Here is a 23,379-nt window from a genome sequence, read left to right as displayed (position 1 = left end):
TGGGCCACGGGATAGATGTCCCGGGCCCAGGTTTGAGGTCAGGGCCTCAGATGTAGGTGAAGTCCCCGGATGGAGGTCTGAGTTCCGCCATGGAAATAGGGATCCTGCCATGAAGGTCAGGGCCCCAAAGTAAGGTCTGATCCTGGGATTGGTTTCTGGTGTCCGGGATGGGGGTCTGTGTACTGGGATGGAGGTCTGGGCCCCATGACAGGGATCCAGGCCCCAGGATTAAGGTCAGGGAACCAGATGGAGATCAAGGCCCCGGATGTAGGTCAAGGCCCCGGATGGAGGTCTGAGTCCTGCCATGAAAATAGGGGTCCTGCCATGAAGGTCTGGTCCTGGGATTGTTGTCTGGCCCCAGAATGGGAGTCAGGGCTCGGTGATAGAGATTTGAGCCCCAGGATTGAGGTCAGGGTCCCAAATGTGGTCAAGGTCCCGGATGGAGGTCCTAATCCCGCCATGGAAATAGGGTTCCTGCCATGAAGTTCTCGGCCCCAAATTAAGGTCTGATCCTGGGATGGAGGTCTGGGCCCCAGGATTGGGGTCTGGATCCCGCGTAGGAGTGTAGGCCCCAACATGGAGGTCTGGGCCACAGGATAGATGTCCCGGGCCCAGGTTTGAGGTCAGGGCCCCGGATGTAGGTGAAGTCCCCAGATGGAGGTCTGAGTCCCGCCATGGAAATAAGGGTCCTTCCATGAATGTCTGGGCCCCGAAGTAAGGTCTGATTCTGGAATTGTTGTCTGGCCCTGGGATGGGAGTCTGTGCCCCGGGATAGAGGTCTGGGCCCCATGATAGAGATCCAGGCCCCAGGATTGAGGTCAGGGAACCGGATGGAGGTCAAGGCCCCAGATGGACATCAGGGCCCCAATGGAGGTCAGAGTCCCACCATGGAAAAGGGTCCTGCCATGAAGTTCTGGGCCCTGAATTAAGGTTTGATCCTGGGATAGAGGTATGGGCCCCAGGATCGGGGTCTGGATCCTGGGTAGGGGTGTAGGCCCCAGCATGGAGGTCTGGGCCCCATGATAGATTTTCAAGCCCCAGGGTTGAGGTTTCGCCCCGGATGTTGGTCAAGGCCCCGGATCGAGGTCCGAGTCCTGCCATGGAAATAGTGGTTCTACCAAGAAGGTCTGGCCCCGAAATAAGGTCTGATCATGGGGTGGAGGTCTGGGCTCCAGCATGGTGGTCTGGGCCCCAGGATGGTCATTTGGGCCCTGGGATACAGATCCGTGCCCTGGGATTGACATTGGGGCCCTGGGATGGGTGTGTGGGTCCCGGATGTAGGTCTGGATTCAGAATGGTGTCTGGAACCCGGATGTACCAGGTATATCCCACATGTGAGTGAGATCATGTGATATTTATATTTCTCTGAGTGGCTTATTTTGCTTAGCATAATGCTCTCCATTTCCATCTATGCTGTTGCAAATGGTAAAAGGTTCTACTTTTTTTATCGCGCGATAGCATTCCATTGTGGAGATGTACCACAGTTTTTTAACCCACCCATCTGCTGATGGGCACTTACGTTGTTTCCAAATCTTAGCTATTGTAAAATGTGCTGCCATGAACATAGGGGTGCATATATTCTTTCTGATTAGTGTTTCTGGTTTCTTGGGATATAGTCCTTGAAGTGGGATTACTGGGTCAAATTTGAGTGCCATTGTTAACTTTTTGAGGAAACTCCACACTGTTTTCCACAGTGGTTGCACCAGTCTGCATTCCCACCAGCAGTGCACAAGGGTTCCTTTTTCTCCACATTCTCGCCAGCACTTGTTTATTGATTTGTTGATGATAGCCATTCTGGCAGGTGTGAGATGGTATCTCGTTGTTGTTTTGATTTGCATCTCTCAAATGATTAGTGCAAGTCAATACATTTCTAAGTCTACTTTTCATTTCTGGCCCTTAGAAATCTCGCTCTCTCTTTTCTCTTTCTCTCTTTGCTTTTTGTGTCAGATATTTAAATATTAAAAATATAGGTTATCTAGCATTTCTGTGTAGTGTGTGTGTGTGTGTGTGTGTGTGTGTGTGTTGTTGCTTCCCATGCTTCCTGAGTCCACCATCATGACATGATGTCAGTAAAAATTCAAATAGCACATAAAATCAAAACAATTTCCCTTCCTGTTCTTTATATTTCCTTTTCTTAAAGATAAGCACTGTTAAAACTTTCTGCCAGTGAGTTTTATTTATTTTTTTAAATATATTTTTATTGATTTTCAAAGAGAAAGGGAAAGGGAGGGAAAGAGAGATAGACACATCAATGATGAGAGAGAATCATTGATTGGCTGCCTTCTGCACGCCCCTTACTAGGGATCAAGCCTGCAAACCCAGGCATGTGAGCTTGATCAGAATTGAACCCAGGACTCTTCAGTCTGCAGGCCAACACTTTATCCACTGAGCCAAATCAGCTAGGGCTGCCAGTGAATTTTTTTTTTTTTTTGCCAGTGAATTTTAAATGTCAGTCTGGAAGGCACATTGACCAGATTTCTAGTTAACTCACAGTGTGTATGTCTATGTGTATGTCTAGCATACACATCTGTGCATATATGTGTGTGTTGGAAGTGAGTGACCTCATGTTATCTCAGAATCAGCACCCCCGTATTCTTTTAAATTAAATTTACAGGGGCAAAAACATTCTACACGTTTTAGTGTACAATTCTATAATACATCATCTATATATTGCACAGTGTGCTCACCACCCAAAGTCTAGTCTTCCTGTGTCACCATCTATTTGACTACCTTTACTCTCTTCATTTCCTGCAATCCCATTTCCCTCTGGTAATCTTTATACTTTTAGAAACTCCTTGTTTTAACCAGGTCCATATCAGTGGGTTGGGAGAAGCAAGATAAAGAAGGTGAGTGGGAAGGTGCTTCTGAAGAAATCCAGTCACTTCCGACATGGGAAGAAATCATATTGCCCAACAGAAACCTATGAGGCCACATCCGTACCTCTCTTGGTTCCTAAATTGTAAACAACAGTGCTGTCTTCCTGAAAAAGCTGGCTTTGCTCCAACTTTGAAAATAAGTGTTAAGGATGGAGGGAAACTAAGCAAGTAAGGCCTAAGGGCCATGCAGTGCCCCGCCTCCCACTCTGCCAGCATTCTTGTACATTCCGTTAGCTGGGATCCTGATGATACTTAATGGGTATTGTGTCCTGTCCACATTCCCCAAGGCATTATAGAAAACACTAGAGGCCTGGTGCATGAAATTCATGCACGGGTAGGGTCCCTAAGCCTGGCTGGCGATCAGGGATGATCTGTGGGGTGACCGGTGGGACAATCGGGGGGGCCCCGCTGGCACCTGCCTTGCCTGGCCTGGCGCTGCCCGCTTGCCGGCCCTGCCAACTGGTGGGGCGATTGGGGGGGCAGTGCCGGCCCGCTCGCCAGCTGGCCCTACCCCTGATTGCCCTGCTGCTGCCAGTAGTCTCCCTCTGCGGGGCAAAGCCCCCTGATCGCCCTGCTGCTGCCGGTTGCCTCCCTCTGTGGGGCAACTGGCGGGGCAATTGGCGGGGGTGGGGGGTGGGGGGAGCCCTCTGGCACCTGCCTTGGCTGGCCTGGGGCCTGCGGGCTGGGGGCAACTCCTGCGTTAAACGTCTGCTCCCTGGTGGTCAGTGCATGTCATAGTGACCAGTTGTTCCACCGATTGTTCCGCTGTTTGGCCAATTTGCATATTAGGCTTTTATTATATAGGATATATTAATAAGAATCAAATAACTAGTTAACTGATTATGTATCAAATGCCTGCTATGTATCCAACTTGTGCTAGTCCCTTAAAACAAGAGCAGGTATTACAGAAACAAAATTTAGGAGACAAAGGAAATTTGTGAATGGTTGATATGTGAGGAGTTCATGAAATTTCTTGTAGCATCAGGGTAACTGGTACAAAGAGATCTATCTGGGGGTCCTAGTGCACCACAAGCTGAATCTGAAGATTTGGAAATATGATTCTAATTAAGTAAAAGAGAAAGAAAAGACTTAGTAGCTATGTGACCTTAAATATTCACTTCAACTTTTTGAACCTCAGTTTCCTCTTCCATAAAATGAGGTTTCATTAGGTAAGCTCCAGTTCTAAAAAGAGATGCTCTAAATCCAAGAATCTACTGAGATGTACAGAGAGGGCTATGGCTCTGTATGAATTTAATATGAAATTCTATTTTTGCTCAGATCATGATTATTAGTAATTAGGTGCTCCAAAGGAGGCCACTTCTTAGTGTGTGCCTTCCAGATGGCTACTGACTGCATCTACCATGAGGAGTTCCTGAGAGGTATCTCAAAGATGAATAAGCTCTAGAGATCTGCTTAACAATATAGTACCTGTAATTAAGAACACGACATTGTGCACTTAGAAATTTGTGAAGAGGGTAGATCTCATGTTAAGTGTTCTTATAACAAAAAGCAAAACCCAAAACCCCCACAAAAACACAAGGGACACTAGGAAATGTTTGGAGGTGATAGATACAGTTATTATCTTGATTACTGTGATGGTATCATGGGTGCATTCATATGTCCAAACTCATCAAATTTGATACATTAAACACCTACAGTTACATCTCAATAAATCTGTTAAAAATGTAAAATAAACACACAAACAAAACCTCTGTATGATTGTATGGCTTCTTGGCATTAAAATCTCTTGCACGAAGCTGTCCTCATGCCAATGTTCACCACTAAACCAGCTCCAAATGTTTACCTGCTTCGTGTGATGTATGGGAATGCACGAATAAATGAAGGAGTAGAAATTTTTTTGTTAATCCTCACCTGAGGATATTTTTCTCATTGATTTTTAGAGAGAGTGGAAGGGAGAGACAGAGAGAAACATTGATGTGAGAGGGACACATCGATTGGTTGCCTCCTGCAGGCACCCTGACCAGGGCCAGGGAACCTGCAACCAAGGTATATGACCTTGACCGGAATCAAACCAGGGACTCTTCAGTCCACAGGCCAACACTCTATCCACTGAGCCAAACCAGCTAGGGCTGAAAGGAGTAACTTTAGGACTGTCCTCTGAGTTATTGTTTTTGTGCTTTCTTTCCCTCTGAATCTTTATCTACAGGTACTGGAAGGAAATGATCATGGGCATAATCTTACGGGTCCTGCCGTCAGTCCTATGGGTCAGTCCCCAGTGACTTGAGAGGAGGTTTCCTGGTATAGTGAAGAGGGCAATGGATGTGGAAACCTGGAGACCAGGGGCCAGTGCTGCTCTCACTTGTAGTTCAAGACTTTTTGGCAAGTGTTCACCTGCTCTGGGCCTCAAGTTGCTCACCTGTCAGTTTAGAAGTAGATCTTTTAAGCTCTCTTCTACCCAGAATAGTATAGATTTAGGAAAAGTAGTTCAGGGATACCACTCAGAGGTGGCAGGCTGAACACTGTATAGCCCAAGGGCGTGCCATTTGCACAGAGCAAGATGTGACTAACACACATTATCTGTGTATGCCCTAAGCTGAATTAGCAGAATCTTTCCTTAAACATAGTGTTTCTGTGCAACCTTGAACCTGATCCCCAGGAGCTGCCATGACATGGAGATCCCTGAGCCCTTCAGAAGTTCCCTGGAAGTCCTCCTCATGCATTTTTGGCGACTGAGTTGGACCCTTGAGCAAGGTGTTGTTAGGCAGTGGGCAGCAGAGGCATCCAAAGTGCCATAGTTGGCTGTGTAGTCTTAGTGTGTTAAACCCCTTAGCATAATGCTAAACGTCCTAGAAAGTCCTCTAGAAATACTAGTTGGTATTATTACTGTAGTGGAATCGAGAAAAAGCATGGGCTATCCAGCGGTCGCCAACCTTTCGGACCTCACAGACCACTAGTGGTCCATGGACCACTGGTTGGCGACCGCTGGATACTACCTCATGGGAATCAGGAGTTTGACCTAACCTCTGGGTCCGGCTTGGCACGGAGCCAGTTTTGATAAGAATCGGAGCCTGTTGTTTATGGCTAGGGGAATGTGTCTGACACCAGACTTTGCAAGGCTCTGTTGGGAAATCTGTGGTGTGTCTGTCTTCTCCAGGAAGGTGCCTTTTGCCTGTCTGTGAAGCTGCTGGGGGAGGGGCCTTGAGTTGAGGCAGTGATCTCAGGTCCTTCCCACATCCCCTTCCCACCCCCCACTTCTTCTTTTTGAAAAATTTTATTGTTGTGTTTTTTTTGTTAAGAGCGAGTGGAAGGGAGAAAGGGAGAGAGAGGAGAGAGAAAAAGAGGGGGGGGGGGGTTGGAGAGAGAGAGAGAGAGAGAGAGAGAGAGAGAGAGAGAGAGAAAGGGAGAGAGAGAGAGAGACATTGATGTGAGAGAGAAACATCATCAAACCCACAGTCTGGGTATGTGCTCTGACTGGGAATCTAATCTGCCAGCTTTTGTTGTATGGGATGATGCTTCAACCAACTGAGCCACCCTGGCCAAGGCTAGTTTTGCCTTTGAACTTTGGGTTGGGCTTGGTTGTCCTTTTAACTGTCCAGCCTGCTAGTCAGGAATAGGATGACTCCATCTGAGCCTGCTCCACATCTGTGCCCCTAACCTTATCTGGCCCTTTTGTCAAATGATTGAGACCCTAGCAACCTCAGCACTGGGCCCAGAGGATTTTTTAAAAAAATATATATTTTTATTGATTTCAGAGAGGAAAGGAGAGGGAGAGAGAGATAGAAACATCAATGATGAGAGAGAATCATTGATTGTCTGCCTCCTGCACACCCCCTACTGGGGATTGAGCCCACAACCTGGGCATGTGCCCTGACTAGGAATCAAACCATGACCTCTTGGTTCACAAGTTGATGCTTAATGCTCAACCACTGAACCACTCCAGCCAGGCCACAGGAGTCTTGGCACTGAAGAAATTGGCTGTGCCTACCTGTGTGAGTGGAATGCTCTACGAAGTTCATGTACTATATATTTTCCCATATGTTTGTCAGGTGCCTGAAATGTCACCATTAGAAAAGCAAAATATCTAAACAATGAACTGAACTAGGAATTTTTATTCCAGCTCTGCTACTATCCAGCCAGGAGATTTTGGTCAAGTTGCTTTGCTCGGGCCCCAGTTTCCTCACTTATATATTGAAAGGGGTGACCCAGGGGAGCTCTAGGTCTCTCTGGCTCTGCTATGCATGTGATGTTGTTCTCCATGTGGCTCTACATGAAATGAGTTTGATGTGACATGCAAACTGGAGTACTTCTTCATGTTGCCCGAGAGACTGGAGGGTGTTGCTATTTCACGAACAAAGGGAGCACATCCTGCAGATTCTGGGGAAGGGATTTTGATGGAGGAAGACGTCATAAACTCAGGGGACAGAGAAGAAAGACAGATGATCTTAGTTTAAGTAGAGAAACATGTTTCTGGAAGCAAGACTGAGCAGGCAGCTCTAGGCAGGATGGTGCTGGGCCCTGACACAGGGACTCAGGCCTGGAAACATGGGGGGTGTGGTAGGGGGGTGTGGAGAAATCAATGACTCAAAGGCAGGCCCTGGGTTTGTCCTGTCCTAGAACTGGCTTGGTTGGTAGATATTTGTGCCAAGACTCTGTGTGTGTGTGTGTGTGTGTGTGTGTGTGTGTGTGTGTGTGTGTGAGAGAGAGAGAGAGAGAGAGAGAGAGAGAGAGAGAGAGAGAGAGAGAGAGAGGGATATTGAAAGAGAAAAATATGGAAAGAGAAACAGGGAGGCAGACAGAGAAAGAGGAATATTAACAGAGCTCACATAAGTGCAACACTGTCTCTGCCTCATTGTTTCTGGGCTTATTTTATCTTTTTATTGGCCATGGGGAGCCAGGTTTCCTCTAGCCCTTGTTGGAGGAGGAAAGAGCAGAGTCCCAGAACCAGAGTGAAACTCGGTTTGGCCTCCTCCCACTGACAGTCATCTCAGGTAGCTGTCTGGTCGGTCTACCTTGCCCTGTCAGAACACCACTGGTCCCTCCAGCAACCAAGGTGTTTGGTAAATACTCATTACCCTGCCTTCCCTCCCGTTGAGTCAGAACTGTTCTGAAGGCTTGGCCAGAGCAGCACAGCTACTCTTGATCCTGAGCTTAGCACAGTGCCTTGAGTAGCATGAGCTTGGAACAAGGGATTATTGTTGCTGAATTAATCCTGTTTGCTGAATGCAAAAGGAAAAGCACTTTGATGATGCACTAGCTGGTTTGACTCACTGGATAGAGCCTTGGCCTGCGGACTAAAGGGTCCCAGATTTGATTCTGGTCAAGGGCACGTGCCCAGATTGCAGCTCCATCCCCAGTGGGGGTTGTGCAGGAGGCAGCCAATCAATGATTCTCTCATCATTGATGTTTCCATCTCTCTCTCCCTCTCTGAAATCAATATATATATATAAAAGTTACCTGCCCGCCGTGTGCTCCAGTTCAGAAGTTTGCTCTGCTTTCCCCATAGGCCTCTTTTCATAGCCGTGGCTGCTATCCCCTTGCTAGTTGTTACCATGAAGAGAGTGGAACCTGGTAAAAGCTTGGTGACTATGAAGTTTGGGTCCTCTTGCTTTCTTACTTCCTTAGCAGGCTGCTCAGAGCCAGAGGCCCTTCAGAGATAAGGCCTATGACCGCGAGCTCTGCCTGGGTTTTGAGATAGAGCAACAGGCACTCATTACACACTGTAAGGAATGAGTCAAGTCCTTTGTTTGTCTAGGTGACATCTTCTTAATCATTTCTCCATCTGGGGTTCCCTTTTGTTAAACCCTGAATGGTGTGTGTGTGTGTGTGTGTGTGTGTGAAGGGTGGGAGACAGAGTGAAGTGAAACTCAAAGTTGGGAGTTGCTGGTTGAGCTCAAGAAAGCGCCCTGGCTTCCTGCTATCCAATCAGCTGATTGGGTGGACTTATGACCAAGCACATCAAAGTCAAACTCGCAGCAGGTGGGCCGCATGCCTCGTTTAAAGGATACAAAATTCAGTTTGGGGTGACGAAAAGGTTCTGGAGATGGAGAATGGTCGTAGTTGTGCCCTTCTGAGTCCCAGCATTGACGCACCTGACTACTGTTTCACCCAAGGACAGGAGAAGCACCAGATGATCCTGGGGCACATTTCTTTCCATGATATGTGTCAGTAGCAGGAGACTTGGGCTGAGAAAGGCTAGTTTCAGTCCTTCTCTCCATGCACCTAATACACAGCAAAGGGATTTTATTTATTATAAAGACCCCCCAAGAGGGACCTCTGCTCACCCTGGCCCGGCTTCTATATAGCAGTTTATATGCTTTTTGTTGCAAGTAATGAAATACCCAATTAAAAGTGATTTGTACATGCCTGACTGGTGTTGCTCAGTGGTTGAGCGTCGACCCATGAACTAGGAGGTCATGGTTTGGGTGTGCAGGAGGCAGCCGATCAATGATTCTCTCTCATCATTGATGTTTCCCTCTCTCCCTCTCCCTTCCTCTCTCTGAAATCAATACAACAACAATAACAACAAAATATAAAAGTGATTTGTGCCAAAAAAAACATTTATTTCACTTAACAGGAAGTTATAGGTAGGGTGGTTCCAGGGTTTATCTTTTTGAAGTAGGTTTTTTTAAAAAAAATTGTGGTTAAATATGCATAATGAAGCTTAGCATTTTAACTGTACAGTTTAATGGCATTAAGTATATTCACATTGTTGTATAACTATAACTACTATCCATCTCCAGAACCTTTTCATCATCCCCAACTGAATTCTGTATCCTTTAAACAATAACTACCCATTTCCCCCTCCCCCAATCCTCTGGTAACCACTATTTGACTTTCTGTCTCAATCAGTTTAACTATTCTAGGTACCACCTATACATGGAATCATACAGTATTTGTGTCTGGCTTATTTCACTTAGCATAATATTTTCAAGGTTTATTCATGTTATAGCATAGATCAGAATTTCATTCCTTTTTAAGACTGAAAAATATTCCATTGGATATACACCACATTTTATCCAGTCATCCATTGATGGACATTTGGATTTTTTCCACCTTTTGGCTATTGCTGGAATAATGATGCTATGAACATTAGTGTACAAATACCTATTTGAGTCTTTGCTTTCAGTTTTTTTGGCTATAACTCAGAAATGGAATTGCTGGATCATACAATAATTGTATGTTTAATTTTTTGAGGAACCACCATATTGTTTTCCACAGTGGCTGCACCATCTTACATTCTCACTAGCATTGCACAAGGGTTCCAGTGTGTCTCCATCTCCTCGCCAACACTTCTTTCGTTTGTTTTAACAAAGGTCATCCTAATGGGTGTGAAGTGGTGCCTCATTGTGGTTTTGATATCCATTTCCATAATTATTAGTATATACATTTCCATAGCTATTTGTATGTGTTCTTTGGAAAAATTTATGTTCTCTAAATCCTTTGCCCATTTTTAAATGTCTTTTTGTTTTGTTTTGTTTTTGCTGTTGAGTTGTAGCAATTCTTTATATATTCTGGATATTAACCCCTCATAAGGTATATGATTTGCAAATATTTTCTCCCATTCTGTGGTTTGCTTTTTTACTCTCTTGAGAGTATCCTTGGATGCACAAAAGTTTTTAACTTTGATAAAGACCAACTTCACTGTTTTCTCTTTTGTTGCCTATGTTTTTGGTGTCATATCCAAGAAATTATTGCCCAAATCCAATGTCATAAAGCTTTTACCCCTTTGTTTTCTTATGAGATTTGTAGAGTTTTAGTTCTTATGTTTAGGTCTTCAATCTATTTTGAGTTAATTTTTTTTATCTGGTATAAGGTAAGGGACCAGTTGTATTATTATGCTTGCTTAGGTTTATTTGTGGGCTCTTGATTTTCAGGTTCTTTTATCCTTTGGCACCATCAACCTATGTATGTTAGGCTTTTTGCCTCATTGTCACACAATTGGCACCTCAGTGCCACATATCATATCCTATAACCATATTACAAGGCAAGATTCAAAGATGTGTAAGTGTGTGCATCTCTCTTTTTTTAATCAGGAATATCAGGAATATTTCCCGAGAGTCCCCTGGCCCCAGCAGATTCCCTTAACAATGTTTTTGCTGAAGCCAGTTTGTACCTGCTTGTGGAAACAGATTATTACATTTTCTACCACCACCCTTGAAATTGCCATGGTGGGGACATTTATAACATGAGACTTGGCAAACACTACAAATCAGGACTCCCCCACCCCAGGAGACTGGTTTATTAGCACACTCTTGCCTGTAAGTCTTTCTACCCATAACTGGATGATGTGGCCACTCCTAGCTTAGGGAAATCATAGAAGTGAGTATTTGTCAATTTTGGCCTCTCTTAAGGGAAACAGACTTTGCTAGCAAACAAGGAGAGTGGGAGTTAGGGAAGCAACTACGGTGTTTGTCACTAATGGCTCCCAAGGGTGGGAACTTTTGGAACTCACTTAAAAGGATGTCTTTGAAATGTCTCAGAGGACAGAGTGCTATGGGCTCAGTGGTAGGATGGACAGAGCTCTAGCAGTTGACATAGTAATTACAGTAAGGGGTGGGGAGCCGGGCAGGCTTTCTGAACCAGATCAGGGCACCTGGTAAAGTCAGAGCCTCAGCAACTTTCTGTGACCACAGTGTGAGGCTGTCTTGACACAGAGACTGTGAATAGCCAGTGGACTATAGTCATGAGGCTTGGGTACTGATGGGAGGGGAGGAGCCCAGTGGGGCTACAACAGCAGCAGGGGTCTTAGAGGGTAGTAGAAGTGTTCCCTGAAGAAGAGCCAACAAAGGAAGGCCTGCTCTCCTTGGCCAAGAACTCCTTGCTGATCAGGCCATGGATGGCCATGATCTTGAGGAGTCCATGGCGAAACTTCTGACCAATGAAGGCGTAGATGAGGGGATTGAGGCAACTGTGAAGGAAGCCCAGAATCTCGGTGGCATCCAGGGCCCGACCAATGTTGTTTCGGCGACCACAGCTATCCTCGATCGCCCCGATCCTCAGAAGGGTGTCTGACAACAGGACCAGGTTGTAGGGCAGCCAGCAGAGCAGGAAGACTAGCACGACAGCAAAGATGACCCGCATGGCCCGGTGCTTCTGCCCCATGTGGGCCTGAAACAGTGTGCGCAGGGTGAACCCATAGCAGAACACCATGACCAGCAGTGGCAGGAGGAAGCCAATGGTCTGGGGCAGGGCCCGCATCACTGTGCGCCATTTAGTTGTATTGGCACCCAGATCCTCGTAGCAGACTGGGCCAGTATTAGGCGGGTAGACGGCCCTGCGGAAGACAAAGACGGGCAGGGACAGGATCAGAGATAGAGCCCAGATGCCTAAGCATATGAACTTGACCCAGTGCCTCTTCAGAGTCAGAGTGCGTGTGGCATGAACAATGGCCAGGTAGCGGTCCACGCTAATGCAGGCCAGTAGTAGAATTCCACTGTAAAAGTTAACTTCCTTCAGGAGTGAGACCATCTTGCACAGGGGTGTGCCAAAGATCCAGCCTGTTGCCTTGGCGGCAGCCCAGATAGGCAAGGTCAGGGCGAAGAGCAGGTCGGCAATAGCCAGGTTCAGCAGGTAGACGTCAGTGACAGAACGGTTGACACGACTGTATAAGACAACCAGCATCACCAGGGAGTTTCCCAGAAGGCTTAGCAAGAAGACCAGGGCATAGATGGCCACCAGAGCATACTTGTTGATATCCAGAGATTCTGGCTGACATGGGACAGAGTTTGGCGAAATGGGTATGTCAGAGTAACTGTAATTTTCGAAGTCTTCCCAGGTGTAATTATCTGGAAGTTCTTTTATAATCATGTATGCCATATTTGTAGCCTAGAGAAGAGAGATGAGTGTTAATGCATAATAAAGTCTTTCCAGATTCTAGCCTTTCTGCTCATGAAGCTTGGATAGGATTTTTTGCATTGACTTGTATATTACATGAAAGTAAATTTCACTTCAGGAAATAGTAGGGGCACTAACTCTAACATTCTGAGGCACATTTAGTTATAAGCAGTACATTTCATGAAAGAGTATAGTTCCCTTCAAAGTCAGAGAGAGGTTCTTAAGTGGAGTGGTCACTTTTCATGACCTTGCCATCACTCAAATCACTATGGAAACTTTTCTTTTGATAATATCTACCAAGCCTATTTTCTTGGTTAACTTCAGTGGTGAGCATCCCTGATTGTGGAGACTGAGTTTAATGTCAGAAACATGAGGCGCCATTCAGTTCTCAATGTGGGGGATTAAGTAGGCAATCCAACTGAGTTTAACTGTAAACTTTGAGAATAATCCCTTTGTCCAACTTTCTGTAAGTTATTTTAAAAGGAGTGTTCTAGAAAAACTGAGTGGTAGCAGCATAATGTTTCGTGATCCTTGAGCTAGAAGCAAGTTTACTCATTTAGCATGTTCCAGCATTGTTCTTTTGGGAGGCAGGAGGTCTTCTCTGAGCATATTTGTATAGTTTGTAAAAACATATTAAAAGTCATAAGCAGGTGGTTGACTGACTGATTCTCCAAGTAGGTGGGAATGTAACAGATTATTGTGGGAGCTCTGGACAGTCCTATTCTGCCATGCAGGGGGCCAGAGAAAGCCAGGATGCTCCCAGAATAAGGAGAAGGGGCGGCAAGAGGCAGAGAAGGCAGGTAGAGACATACTATCCTTGTTTTGGTGGCTTCCCAGTCCTGGTGGGGACCCTTCTTGTCCTGCCAGTGCATGCCTTCATCTATTCCTAACTCCCAGCACACTCAAATAAACCCATCTGTTGATTCTGCTCTTGTTACAGGATCAGTGGAGAGCTTGCTTCTGGGGGAAGCTTCAGCCTCTCTAAAATATTATCCCAGTTTTCAAAGAGGAAATGAACTAAAGTAAACCAGCTACTAAATTGACTTTCTTTTGAACCACAAACTACATCACCATTGTGCCATTTTTTTATTATAAGCTATGAGCATCCTGTGACCATATGCAAGTCTCTAACCCACCTCCAAATGGAACCCAGTGTTAAAGAGAAAGACATAAAATTACAGTGTTGTTCACGCTAAATGGGTGACTTTAATGGTATGTTAATTATATCTCAATTTTAAAAAGATTAACCAAAGACGTATAGCCTTACAAAGCAAATACAAATCAACATCATCAACATCATCAACAACAAAACTAGGAAGTTTTTTGCTTTAGCAGAAGAAAGCCTGTTATTGTCAATCATTTGTAGCAAAGAAGAAAGCTTAGTGATGTTAAGAGAAATTGGAAAAATAATGCCCCTTTCTCCTAGAGTGATGGAATTCTTAGTCTTCACCTTTCTGAGAAGGTATTACTTTCTCCCCTAACTGATGGGGGCCAGATAAATTGCCTTCTCAGCACATGGAGACCACAGATAGAGCAGATTCAACCAGCCCATGAATGTAGAAAGATGTGATGATAAGGATGAAGTGAGTGGGGTGGTAGGGGGAAGAGGCAGATAATAAGAGCTGGTTTGGCCAGTGTTGCCAGCAAGACTTGAGAGAAATTACTGGCTCTGTAGTCCCTTGAACAAAAGCAAGTTTGCTCAGAGCCCCAGGGTTAAGTCCAGTTTACTTATGAGATCAAGGGTGACTCACCTCTGTGAGCTGATGATCAGAGATGTGCTTAAGGGAACAAATGACGTAGGAGAAGACCCACTTTTGAGAGAGACTGATCATTGGTGGGTGCAGAGAGCTTGTGCCTGCAGAGAGAAGAACCCCACATCTATGCACACCAGTTGTGAGAAGGCAGGTCTGGGGCAGCTGCAGAAACTTCCCTATGAGAAGAGGCAGTAGCAGGCAAACATGCTTCATTGATTGTTAGGGGCAGACATAGAATATTGGGGACCAGCTACAATTATAAGAAATATTAATCATGCTCTGTTAACCATGGAGGTTCTATTATGATTAGAGAAAGCAGATTCTAAAATACCAACAGCATATTTCACAGACCTAGAACAAACTCTCCAAAAATTTATATGGAATAAAAAAAAAAGACCCTGAAAATAGCCATAGCAATCCTGAGAAAGAACAAAGTTGGAGGGATCACAATACCAGATATCAAGCTATCTTACAAAGCCACTGTTCTCAAAACTGCCTGGTACTGGCACAAGAACAGACATATAGACCAATGGAACAGAACAGAGAACCCAGAAATCGACCCAAGCCATTATGCTCAATTAATATCTGACAAAGGAGGCAAGAGCATACAATGGAGTTAAGACAGTCTCTTCAATAAATGGTGTTGGGAAAATTGGACAGATACATGCAAAAAAATGAAACTAGACCACAAACTTACACCATACACAAAAATAAACTCAAAATGAATAAAAGACTTAAACGTAAGAACATAAAAATCTTAGAAGAATCCATAGGCAGCAAAACATTAGAGAAAGCACGTTCTAACCTCGCTGAGAGTTGTACACCTTGGGACATGGGAGCTAACATCGGAATACAGTCCATCCTCCTTTCCCAAGAACTGCCTATCATTATTGAAAAATTTACAGCCTCCAGGCCGAAATACTCTAATCCAGGAGGTGCCTGTTCTTTACAACCCCCACCCCTATTACCTGTAACCTGGTCCTGGGATGTCCGGAGGCACCCACCCTCCTGCAATCCCTGCCCCAGCCTGCATGACTTGTAACCTGTAATGATTATTCTGTGCCTACTTTCCATGCCTGTAATTCCTACTTCCCCACGTAATCTCTGTCCCCTTACCCACTATAAGCAGCTAATTTATGATCGAGTGCAGAGAAGATTTTTTTGGATGACCTGCTGCTCTCCTATTCTGGAATAGGTTTATTGGAATAAACACTCATATATGATTCAACCCTGTCTCTGCTTAATTGGATGAAGTAGTGGCAGGCAGTCAGGACTCCTTGGTTGTCCTGTTATAAGATGAGCCCTCATTCTAGAGAATCTGGTGCTCGGCTGTGCTGAGGCCAGGCTGCAGGTATATGGGTGAGCTCCACTCCCATGCAAGTCAGGACAGAAGCAGAGATTTCAGAAAGGAGAACCAGGCCACGCGGCCAGGGCCATGGCCTCCAGCCACTGGCCAGGTGTGGGGGTGGGGATGAGTGGAGGGGGGTGGAGAGAATGTTTTGTTGTTTGTTTGTTTTGTAACCAATCCCTAGAGGTGATGTTTTGGCTGTTAAAGGGAGAAACTAAGGAAAGGAAGATAGGAAGATGACACTTGAGATCTACTTTGTGTCTCACATGTACATGATCTCCCTGGATTGTTACAAATAGATATGATTAAGCCCCTATTTAACCGTAAGAAGACAGACACAGTGAGGCTCAGAGACCAGTCTGTGGTCCCAGAGCCTAGAAGTTCTGCAGCCAAAATTCCAACTAGGTGCAAATGGCCCCCTCCACATTTTCAGTCTGCAGACCTGCTTCTTAAAAAAAAAAAAATCACACCTCTGAGCTTTAGGATCAGAGGAGGCCAAATGCAACTTTCTTCATTCATCCCAAATTCAGGTTCTTCCGATACCAGCCCCCCTCCACCATGTCCCCTAAGTTCTACCTCAATGAGATCAAAGTTCTGTATCTGAGAGTGGGTGCCATATCTGCCCTCCACCCCAAGGTCAGCCCCCTGGATGTGTCTCCCAAAAAGATTGGTGATGACATTGCCAAGGCAACAGGTGATTGGAAGGGCTTGAGGATAACATTGTAACTGACCATTCAGAACAGACAGACCCAGCTTGAAGTGGTAGCTCTGCCTCTGCCCTGACCACCGAAGCCCTCTCTAAGAGACAGAAACAGAAAAACATCAACCCAGTGGAAATATCACTTTGGATGAGATTGTCAATATTGCCTGACAGATATGGCACCTGTTTTTAGCTAGAGAACTCTCTGGAACCATTAAAGAGATCCAGGGACTGCCTAGTCTGTGGGCTGCCATGTCAATGGCCATTACCCTTATACAGAATAGATGACATCAACTGCAGTATGTCTGATAGAATACCCAGCAAGTTAAGAACTACACAGGATCATTTGACAACAACAACAACAACAACAACAACAACAAAGTCATAGGTCACATATTAAATATATTTGTAAGTTAAATTCTTGAGATACCATTAGCCAACCTGTGTATAGTACACTCCTATTGTTTGATGTCTGTACATTGCTTTCTTTGCTATTCCTTAAGCCCAGAATGAAAGAAACAGCCCTTTTAGGAATGATAAACCAAACTCCCTGGAACTGGCTGGCCCCTCCTGATCTTGCAGTCATATTCTTGGTGACCCAGCAGGAGATTCTCTTTCAGCAAATTTGCCAGCTCCTTAATGACTCACGGTAGTTCAGAAAAAACATGGATGGGATGATTCTAGTTTATTTCATGAGGATGCTATAGAATGAGGACTTTGTAAGATTCCAAACATTTATAGCAATCTTTTTAACAACAGCAACAAAAGTCTGTCATTTTAATACAATTCCAGTATTTTTTATCTCTATAAATACCATTCACATATATTTGCATTTAATATATGGGAGGAGGGACTACAGTGTCTGGTCCTTTCTCACACCACTTTTGGCCAAAGCAAAGAGAGAGAGCTGGCTGACTTGGGAAGGGAAGGGGGTGGGAATTGAGTTGCCCTAAGTGGTTGTTGGAGAGAGGTGTAGGGGAGAGGGGCAGAAGCCCTCTTTTTGAAGACAGGGTAGCCTAAAGAGAGAGAATAAAGAGACCTACGGGTGTGGGTGAGACCCACCAAGAGTAGGGAAAGATGCCTGGAATAAATGGGAAGCTGGTGTCCAGGGAGACAGATAACGGAGGGAGACATTCTGAATGGCAGGAGGGGTGAGTGTCCCAAGACTTACCAGGATTCTGGGCTTTTCACCTGTAGGACACCTCTGAAGAGCAGATGTGCCTGACTGCAAGGGTGGCTGTAGTGAGAACCCAGTGGAGGAAGTGAGTGGTGGATGAGATTGCTCAATTGTGGGGTGGAGTCCTGGAGGGTGAAGGATACTCTTGATGACGTGCATATTTAAATCCCAGGTCAGATCTTTGATCACTAGACATTTTATGGACTGGTAGGGTTCATACTGGGAAAGGACCTGTGGCATTTCCTAGACAATCTTTCATTTTCACAGATAAAGAGACAGATCCACACAAAAGAAGTGGTTTGCCCAGGACTGCACAGATTTCTTTCATCTTTCCCCCCACCCTTCTTTTTGTTACTCCTCACCCGAGGATATTTTCCCATTGATTTTTAGAGATAGTGGAAGGAAGGGGGAGAGACAGGCAGAGAGAGAAACATCAATGTGAGAAAGACATATCCATTGGTTGCCTCCTGCATGCGCTCTGACCAGGGCCAGGGATGGAGCTTGCAACTGAGGTATGTCCCCTTGACCAGAATTGAACCTGGGACTCTTCAGTCCACAGGCAGGCTGATGCTTTATCCACTGACCAAACCAGCTAGGGCAGATTTCTCTCATCTGTGCCCTGATCTCAGCAGCCTCTGTTCTGACTGACTCTCTCCACACTCTAACTGCCTTGGGCTTCCCTGGGCTTACTATCTAGCAGCACTACCTTTCTTAAACATCTTTCATACCTGAAAGAACAGCTCATTAAGACAAAGGAGATGGAACAAGTTACTGGAGAGTCAGGTAGGTTTTTTCCTTGGACCTAATGCCCCCTGTCTCCATCCCATTTACCCCAGGAATCTTTAAAGCCTCACAGATTCCTTCTCTATGCCACATCCCTTTGAGAACCCCTAGCCCCAAACACCTCTCCTTGTCTTTCACCTCACTCCCCAAACGTCTGCTTTGACCATGAGCCCCTCTTAGGTCATTGCTCTTCGTTCTTGGCTTGTATACTTGGGATTGGGTCTGCAGCAGCTATCAGCTTTGGAGCCAAGACCATCTAATTTGGAAAAGGAAGCTTTTTGGTAAAAGTTAAAATTCCATCCAAGTCCTAACACATTTTTGAAAACAGTGTTGAGTGACACTAAGAATATATTTTGTCACAGTTGCTATTGATTGCAATTGAAAGGATAAATACAGGCAGAGTAGTGAACATAAATTCACCACTCCTTCCTAAGCTCACACCTAGCAACCTCAATCCCTCCACCACTCCTTACGCCAGTCTCTCGCCCGGTGCATGCTCAGAGCCTGTGGCCAACTCACCCAAGCTGCCTACCCCAAGGAAAGAACCTTTGAGTCCCACTGTTTAGCAAACATTCTTTGTCACATCTTTCTTTCCCATGTTAGAGAAGAATGCAATGACTCCTGGTCAAGTGATGCTAACTAACATCAGGCAGGAGCTTGTTACACACAGAGAGAAGAGGGTGGGAGTGGTGGTTAAGAACTCTGCTCGCTGAGCAACTCCTGCATGTGACCTTTCCTTTCCGAGTCCCAGTTTACTCCCCTGTAAAATGAGGCTGAGGCTGGAATGAGAGATTACTGGAAAAGCACTTAAGACAGATATAAAACATGGTATTTGCCTTTATTGTTGTGATCATTATTACTGAAATAGTTTGTCAAGTAACAGCATGTTGTCTCTCCCGCTACATCCCCAAGCAAGGGAAAGCAGCTAGTCCACTGTCCAGGCTGACTTCAAGGCACATCTCACTCGGATAACAGTCGTCACACTAGCTATACTGTTTAGTGCCTCTGAGGGTCTAGTTTCTGAAAAAAGTGCTTTTCAGAATCTGTATCATTTAATCCTCATGACAACATGCGCTTCCTGAATGAGGAAACTAAGACTCTAGGACTTAGGCAACTCACCTAGAATGACACAGATGAACTGGTTGTTAAGCAGTTTTAAAGATTTTTTTTTTTAACCTGACCCCAAATTGTATATTCTGTCCACTATCACAAGGGGCTATATCTCAGCCTGAGGTTTCTGAACTCCATTAGGTACCTCCCTGTCCCAGACAACTGAGTATGAAAGGCATAGAAAAAAGAGTCCAGATTTGACATTTCCCAACCCGCCCACTTCTTGATTCTCATTTGGTTGATTTCATTTCCACTGAGCCCACCGCATGCATGTTGATGGTGGGGTGAATAAAGAGCCAGCTTCCAATCCTGGTTCTGCTGTGAATGGTCAGCGTGAGCTTGGACAAGTCATTTGTCTCTGAGCCTTGATGTGTTTCATTGGAAAATGAGGATATTGTTCTAGATCTGCATGGCCCAAACTGATGGCTACTAGCCACAGGTGGTTACTTAAATTTAAATTAATTAAAAAAAGATTAGTTCCTCAGTCACATGAGCCACATTTAAGTGCTCAGGAGCCACATGTGACCAGTGGCTATCATACTGGATAGTGCAGATGGAGAATATTTCTGCTTTTTTCTATAAGCAGAAAGTTCTTTTGTACTGTGCTGTCTGGCAAAGACAGTTACCTTTAGCTCTAAGGGTCTGCAGTTCATCACCTCAGTTCTCAGGGGACCCAGACTGAAGTTTCCAAGTCCCTTCCATCAGAAATATGTCCCCAGTAGTTCTAAGACTGAACAGCCCACTTACCTGCTGTTGCTGCTATGGCTGCTGTTGTTACTGAAGTGATTTCGGTACTTCCGCTGTGACTCAGGGCTCGGTAGCGGTCAGGGCTGTTGGGCAGGAAAAAAGTGAATCAGAATTTATGGGGACACTTCTGAGGCAAGGCTGCCAAGGGGGAAATCTGAGAGGCCCACCAGGGGAGGTGTTCCCACAGAGGACCAATAGGTCTGTCCTAGGACTCTGGCTCCAGGCCAAGGCTCCACCAGGAGATTCTGGGGATGTGAGCGCTGGGGATGTTCACACCTTCCTGCCTAATGGCTTCTGGAGGGGACTGCCAGTCTGAAGGTGTAGGTTTGCCCTAGTCCAGCTCTGACTCTGTGCCTTTTAAATCTTCACCTCCTTCTATAAAAGGAAGGGGCAGGCAATCCCAGACTCCAGCTGACAGACTTGCCTGAACTCGCCAGGCACTTTGTTCCTTTCTTGTAGGGTCAGCATGAGCAGTGTCCCTCCTCTCTTTCTGGTGAATTCCTGCACCTGGCTGTGGGACCCACTGCCTCTCACATCCTGGAGGATCCTGCCTCCCGGCGCTTTTCCCTTCAACCACCTTCTTTATGTCTTTCTCTCCTTTCCTCTGTACTAGGCTCCCTTTAGGTTCTGCTCCCCTATGCCCTCCTTTTCACAAGTAAATTTCTTGACAAAGCAGCTGTGTCCACTTGGCCGCTTCTTGTTCACTGCTCAACCCACTGAAACTAGCTTCCTTCTCACCGCTCTGCTGAAACAGCTTTTGCCAGGGTTACCAATGACCTCTGGGTTACTGAACCCAACAGCCCCTTTCTTAAATAAGACTGCTTTAATGTTATAAAAATGAAGCATGCATATTGTCAAGAATATAGGTGATACAAAAGCCTATACAGTAAAACTTGAAAGATTCCCTTCCCTCCCTCTGTTCACTCATATTTGCCTTTCCCCAGACTTCCCCATGCAGATACAAACATGTTTTCTTTCTTTCCTTCCTTAATAAAAATATAATGTATTTAACTATTTATATTTTCTGCAGCTTAAGAATGTATCATGGCCTGGCCAGCATGACTCAGTGGTTGAGCGCTGACCTATGAACCAGGAAGTCCCGGTTCGATTCCCGATTCCCGGTGTGGGCACATGCCCGGGTTGTGGGCTCGATTCCCAGTGTGGGGCGTGCAGAAGGCAGCGGATCAATGATTCTCTTTCATCATTTATGTTTCTATCTTTCTCTCCCTCTCCCTTCCTTTCTGAAATCAATAAAAATATATTAAAGAAAAAAGAATGTATCATGGATCTATTCCTCATCATTACATAGAGATCCATCTCACTCTTTTTTTTTTTTAATTTTTTTTAAATATATATTTTATTGATTTTTTACAGAGAGGAAGGGAGAGAGATAGAGAGTTAGAAACATTGATGAGAGAGAAACATCGATCAGCCGCCTCCTGCACATCTCCTACTGGGGATGTGCCCGCAACCCAGGTACATGCCCTTGACCGGAATCGAACCTGGGACCTTTCAGTCCGCAGGCCGATGCTCTATCCACTGAGCCAAACCGGTTTCGGCCATCTCACTCTTTTTAATGATGACATAGTGGTTCATGGTATGTATGTATCATGATTTATATAATGATTATCTTATAGATGAATACTTAGCTTCTTCCTATGAGCATCTTTGGGAATGTTTCTGTAGCTTAAGTATAATTTTGCTGGCTCATATCTAGGGATGTGTAAATTCTTTAAACTATTTTTTTTTGAATTCTCACGTGAAGGTATGTTCTGTTTTATTTATTTGGTGAAATGGTTACTGTTCAAGTGCTATTTTATTTGATCTCTGCATCACTTAATCCCACTGACCCCATTCTCTTCTTTCTCCTGAACCTCTCTTAGTTTCATTTGTTACTTTATTCTCAATTCGTTCCTGAAATCAGATGTTCCTCTTCTCTACCTGCTCTCCCTAGGCCAGCCCACCTCCTTCCTTGGCTTTGGCGACCACCCAATTCGTCAGTGTCTCTCATACCTATAATTCCCAACCTCTCTTCGAAGCTCTCTCCTCAGCTCAAACTCTAACATGCACTTACTTCATAAAATCTTCCCTAAGGTTCCACAGATGCAAACTCACACGTGCTTCTCCTCCAGAGCTCCCTCTCATCCATGCCTGTCCCCACGTCTCACACTCCCCTCCCTCTTTCTCTCCTTAACATCTCTTAGTTATCTTCTCCTCACCATCTTCTCTGGCAGGGTTAGGCAACACTTCATTCTCCCTGAAGCTACTGCAATAGTCAGGTGATAGTCCAGGTTGCATGGCTCAGCAGTTGAGTGTTGACCGATGAACCAGGAGGTCATGGTTCGACTCCTGGTCAGGGCACATATATGCCTGGGTTGTGGGCTTGATCCCCAGTGTGGGATGTGCAGGAGGCAGCCGATCAATAATTCTCTCATCATTGATGTTTCTATCTCTCTCTCCCTTTCTCTTCCTCTCTCTGAAATCAATAAAAATATATTAAAAAATAGTCAGGCAATAACTGTGGATTCCACAGCCGGGCTGTTTGAGTTAGGATACCAGCCATGTCACTTACTGGTTGTAGACCTTGGGCAAATATTTAATCTCATGAGGTCTCAGTTTCATCAACTGTACTAGGGGGATAATGAGGGCACCTACTGTTCTGTGGATTCAATGAGTCTACCTGTGTGAAGCACTTAAAATGGTGCTTGGTAGTGTTGGCTGTTGCTGCTGCTGCTACTGTTACTACCACTATTCTCCTAAGTGCTCTCTGCCTCAAGTCTCCCCCCTCAATTCATCCTCCACTCTGCTACCAGAATGATCTCTCTAAATTAAGGACCCCCCCCCCCCCATTACCCTCAGCGTAAAAATCCTGTCTTGTGTACCTGGTGCTCCTGCATCTGATCCCTGGGTGCTTCTCCAGTCTCATTTCAGGCCACACCTCCATGAACCCTTAACTTCAGCCACAGGGAACTACTTGTACTTCCCCTAGGAACTATTCTGGTTCCTCCTCAGGGACTGGAATGCATTTTCCTCCCCTGGCATGCTCTTCCCACGCCCTAGGTCTGGCCAACTCCCCCTTTCCTTTCAAA

At 45.3% G+C, this 23,379-nt stretch overlaps 1 protein-coding gene across 1 annotated transcript; it reads right to left on the bottom strand.

The window, feature by feature from the left end:
• Window positions 1-9,385: 9,385 nt before the first annotated feature.
• On the bottom strand, window positions 9,386-12,653 carry CXCR2 (C-X-C motif chemokine receptor 2; the record flags this gene model as incomplete). The annotated part of the gene is made up of 1 exon (XM_081095137.1): window positions 9,386-12,653. The coding sequence occupies one exon, from the start codon at window positions 12,651-12,653 to the stop codon at window positions 11,583-11,585; it is 1,071 nt and encodes a 356-aa protein (XP_080951263.1). The 3' UTR covers window positions 9,386-11,582.
• Window positions 12,654-23,379: the final 10,726 nt, after the last annotated feature.

The sequence above is a fragment of the Myotis nattereri genome, assembly GCF_964212035.1.
Source record: "Myotis nattereri genome assembly, chromosome: 7".
In the NCBI taxonomy this organism is placed as follows: Eukaryota; Metazoa; Chordata; class Mammalia; order Chiroptera; family Vespertilionidae; genus Myotis; species Myotis nattereri.
Note: the sequence above shows the minus strand (reverse complement) of the source record. Positions and strands in the feature narration are given on the sequence as shown.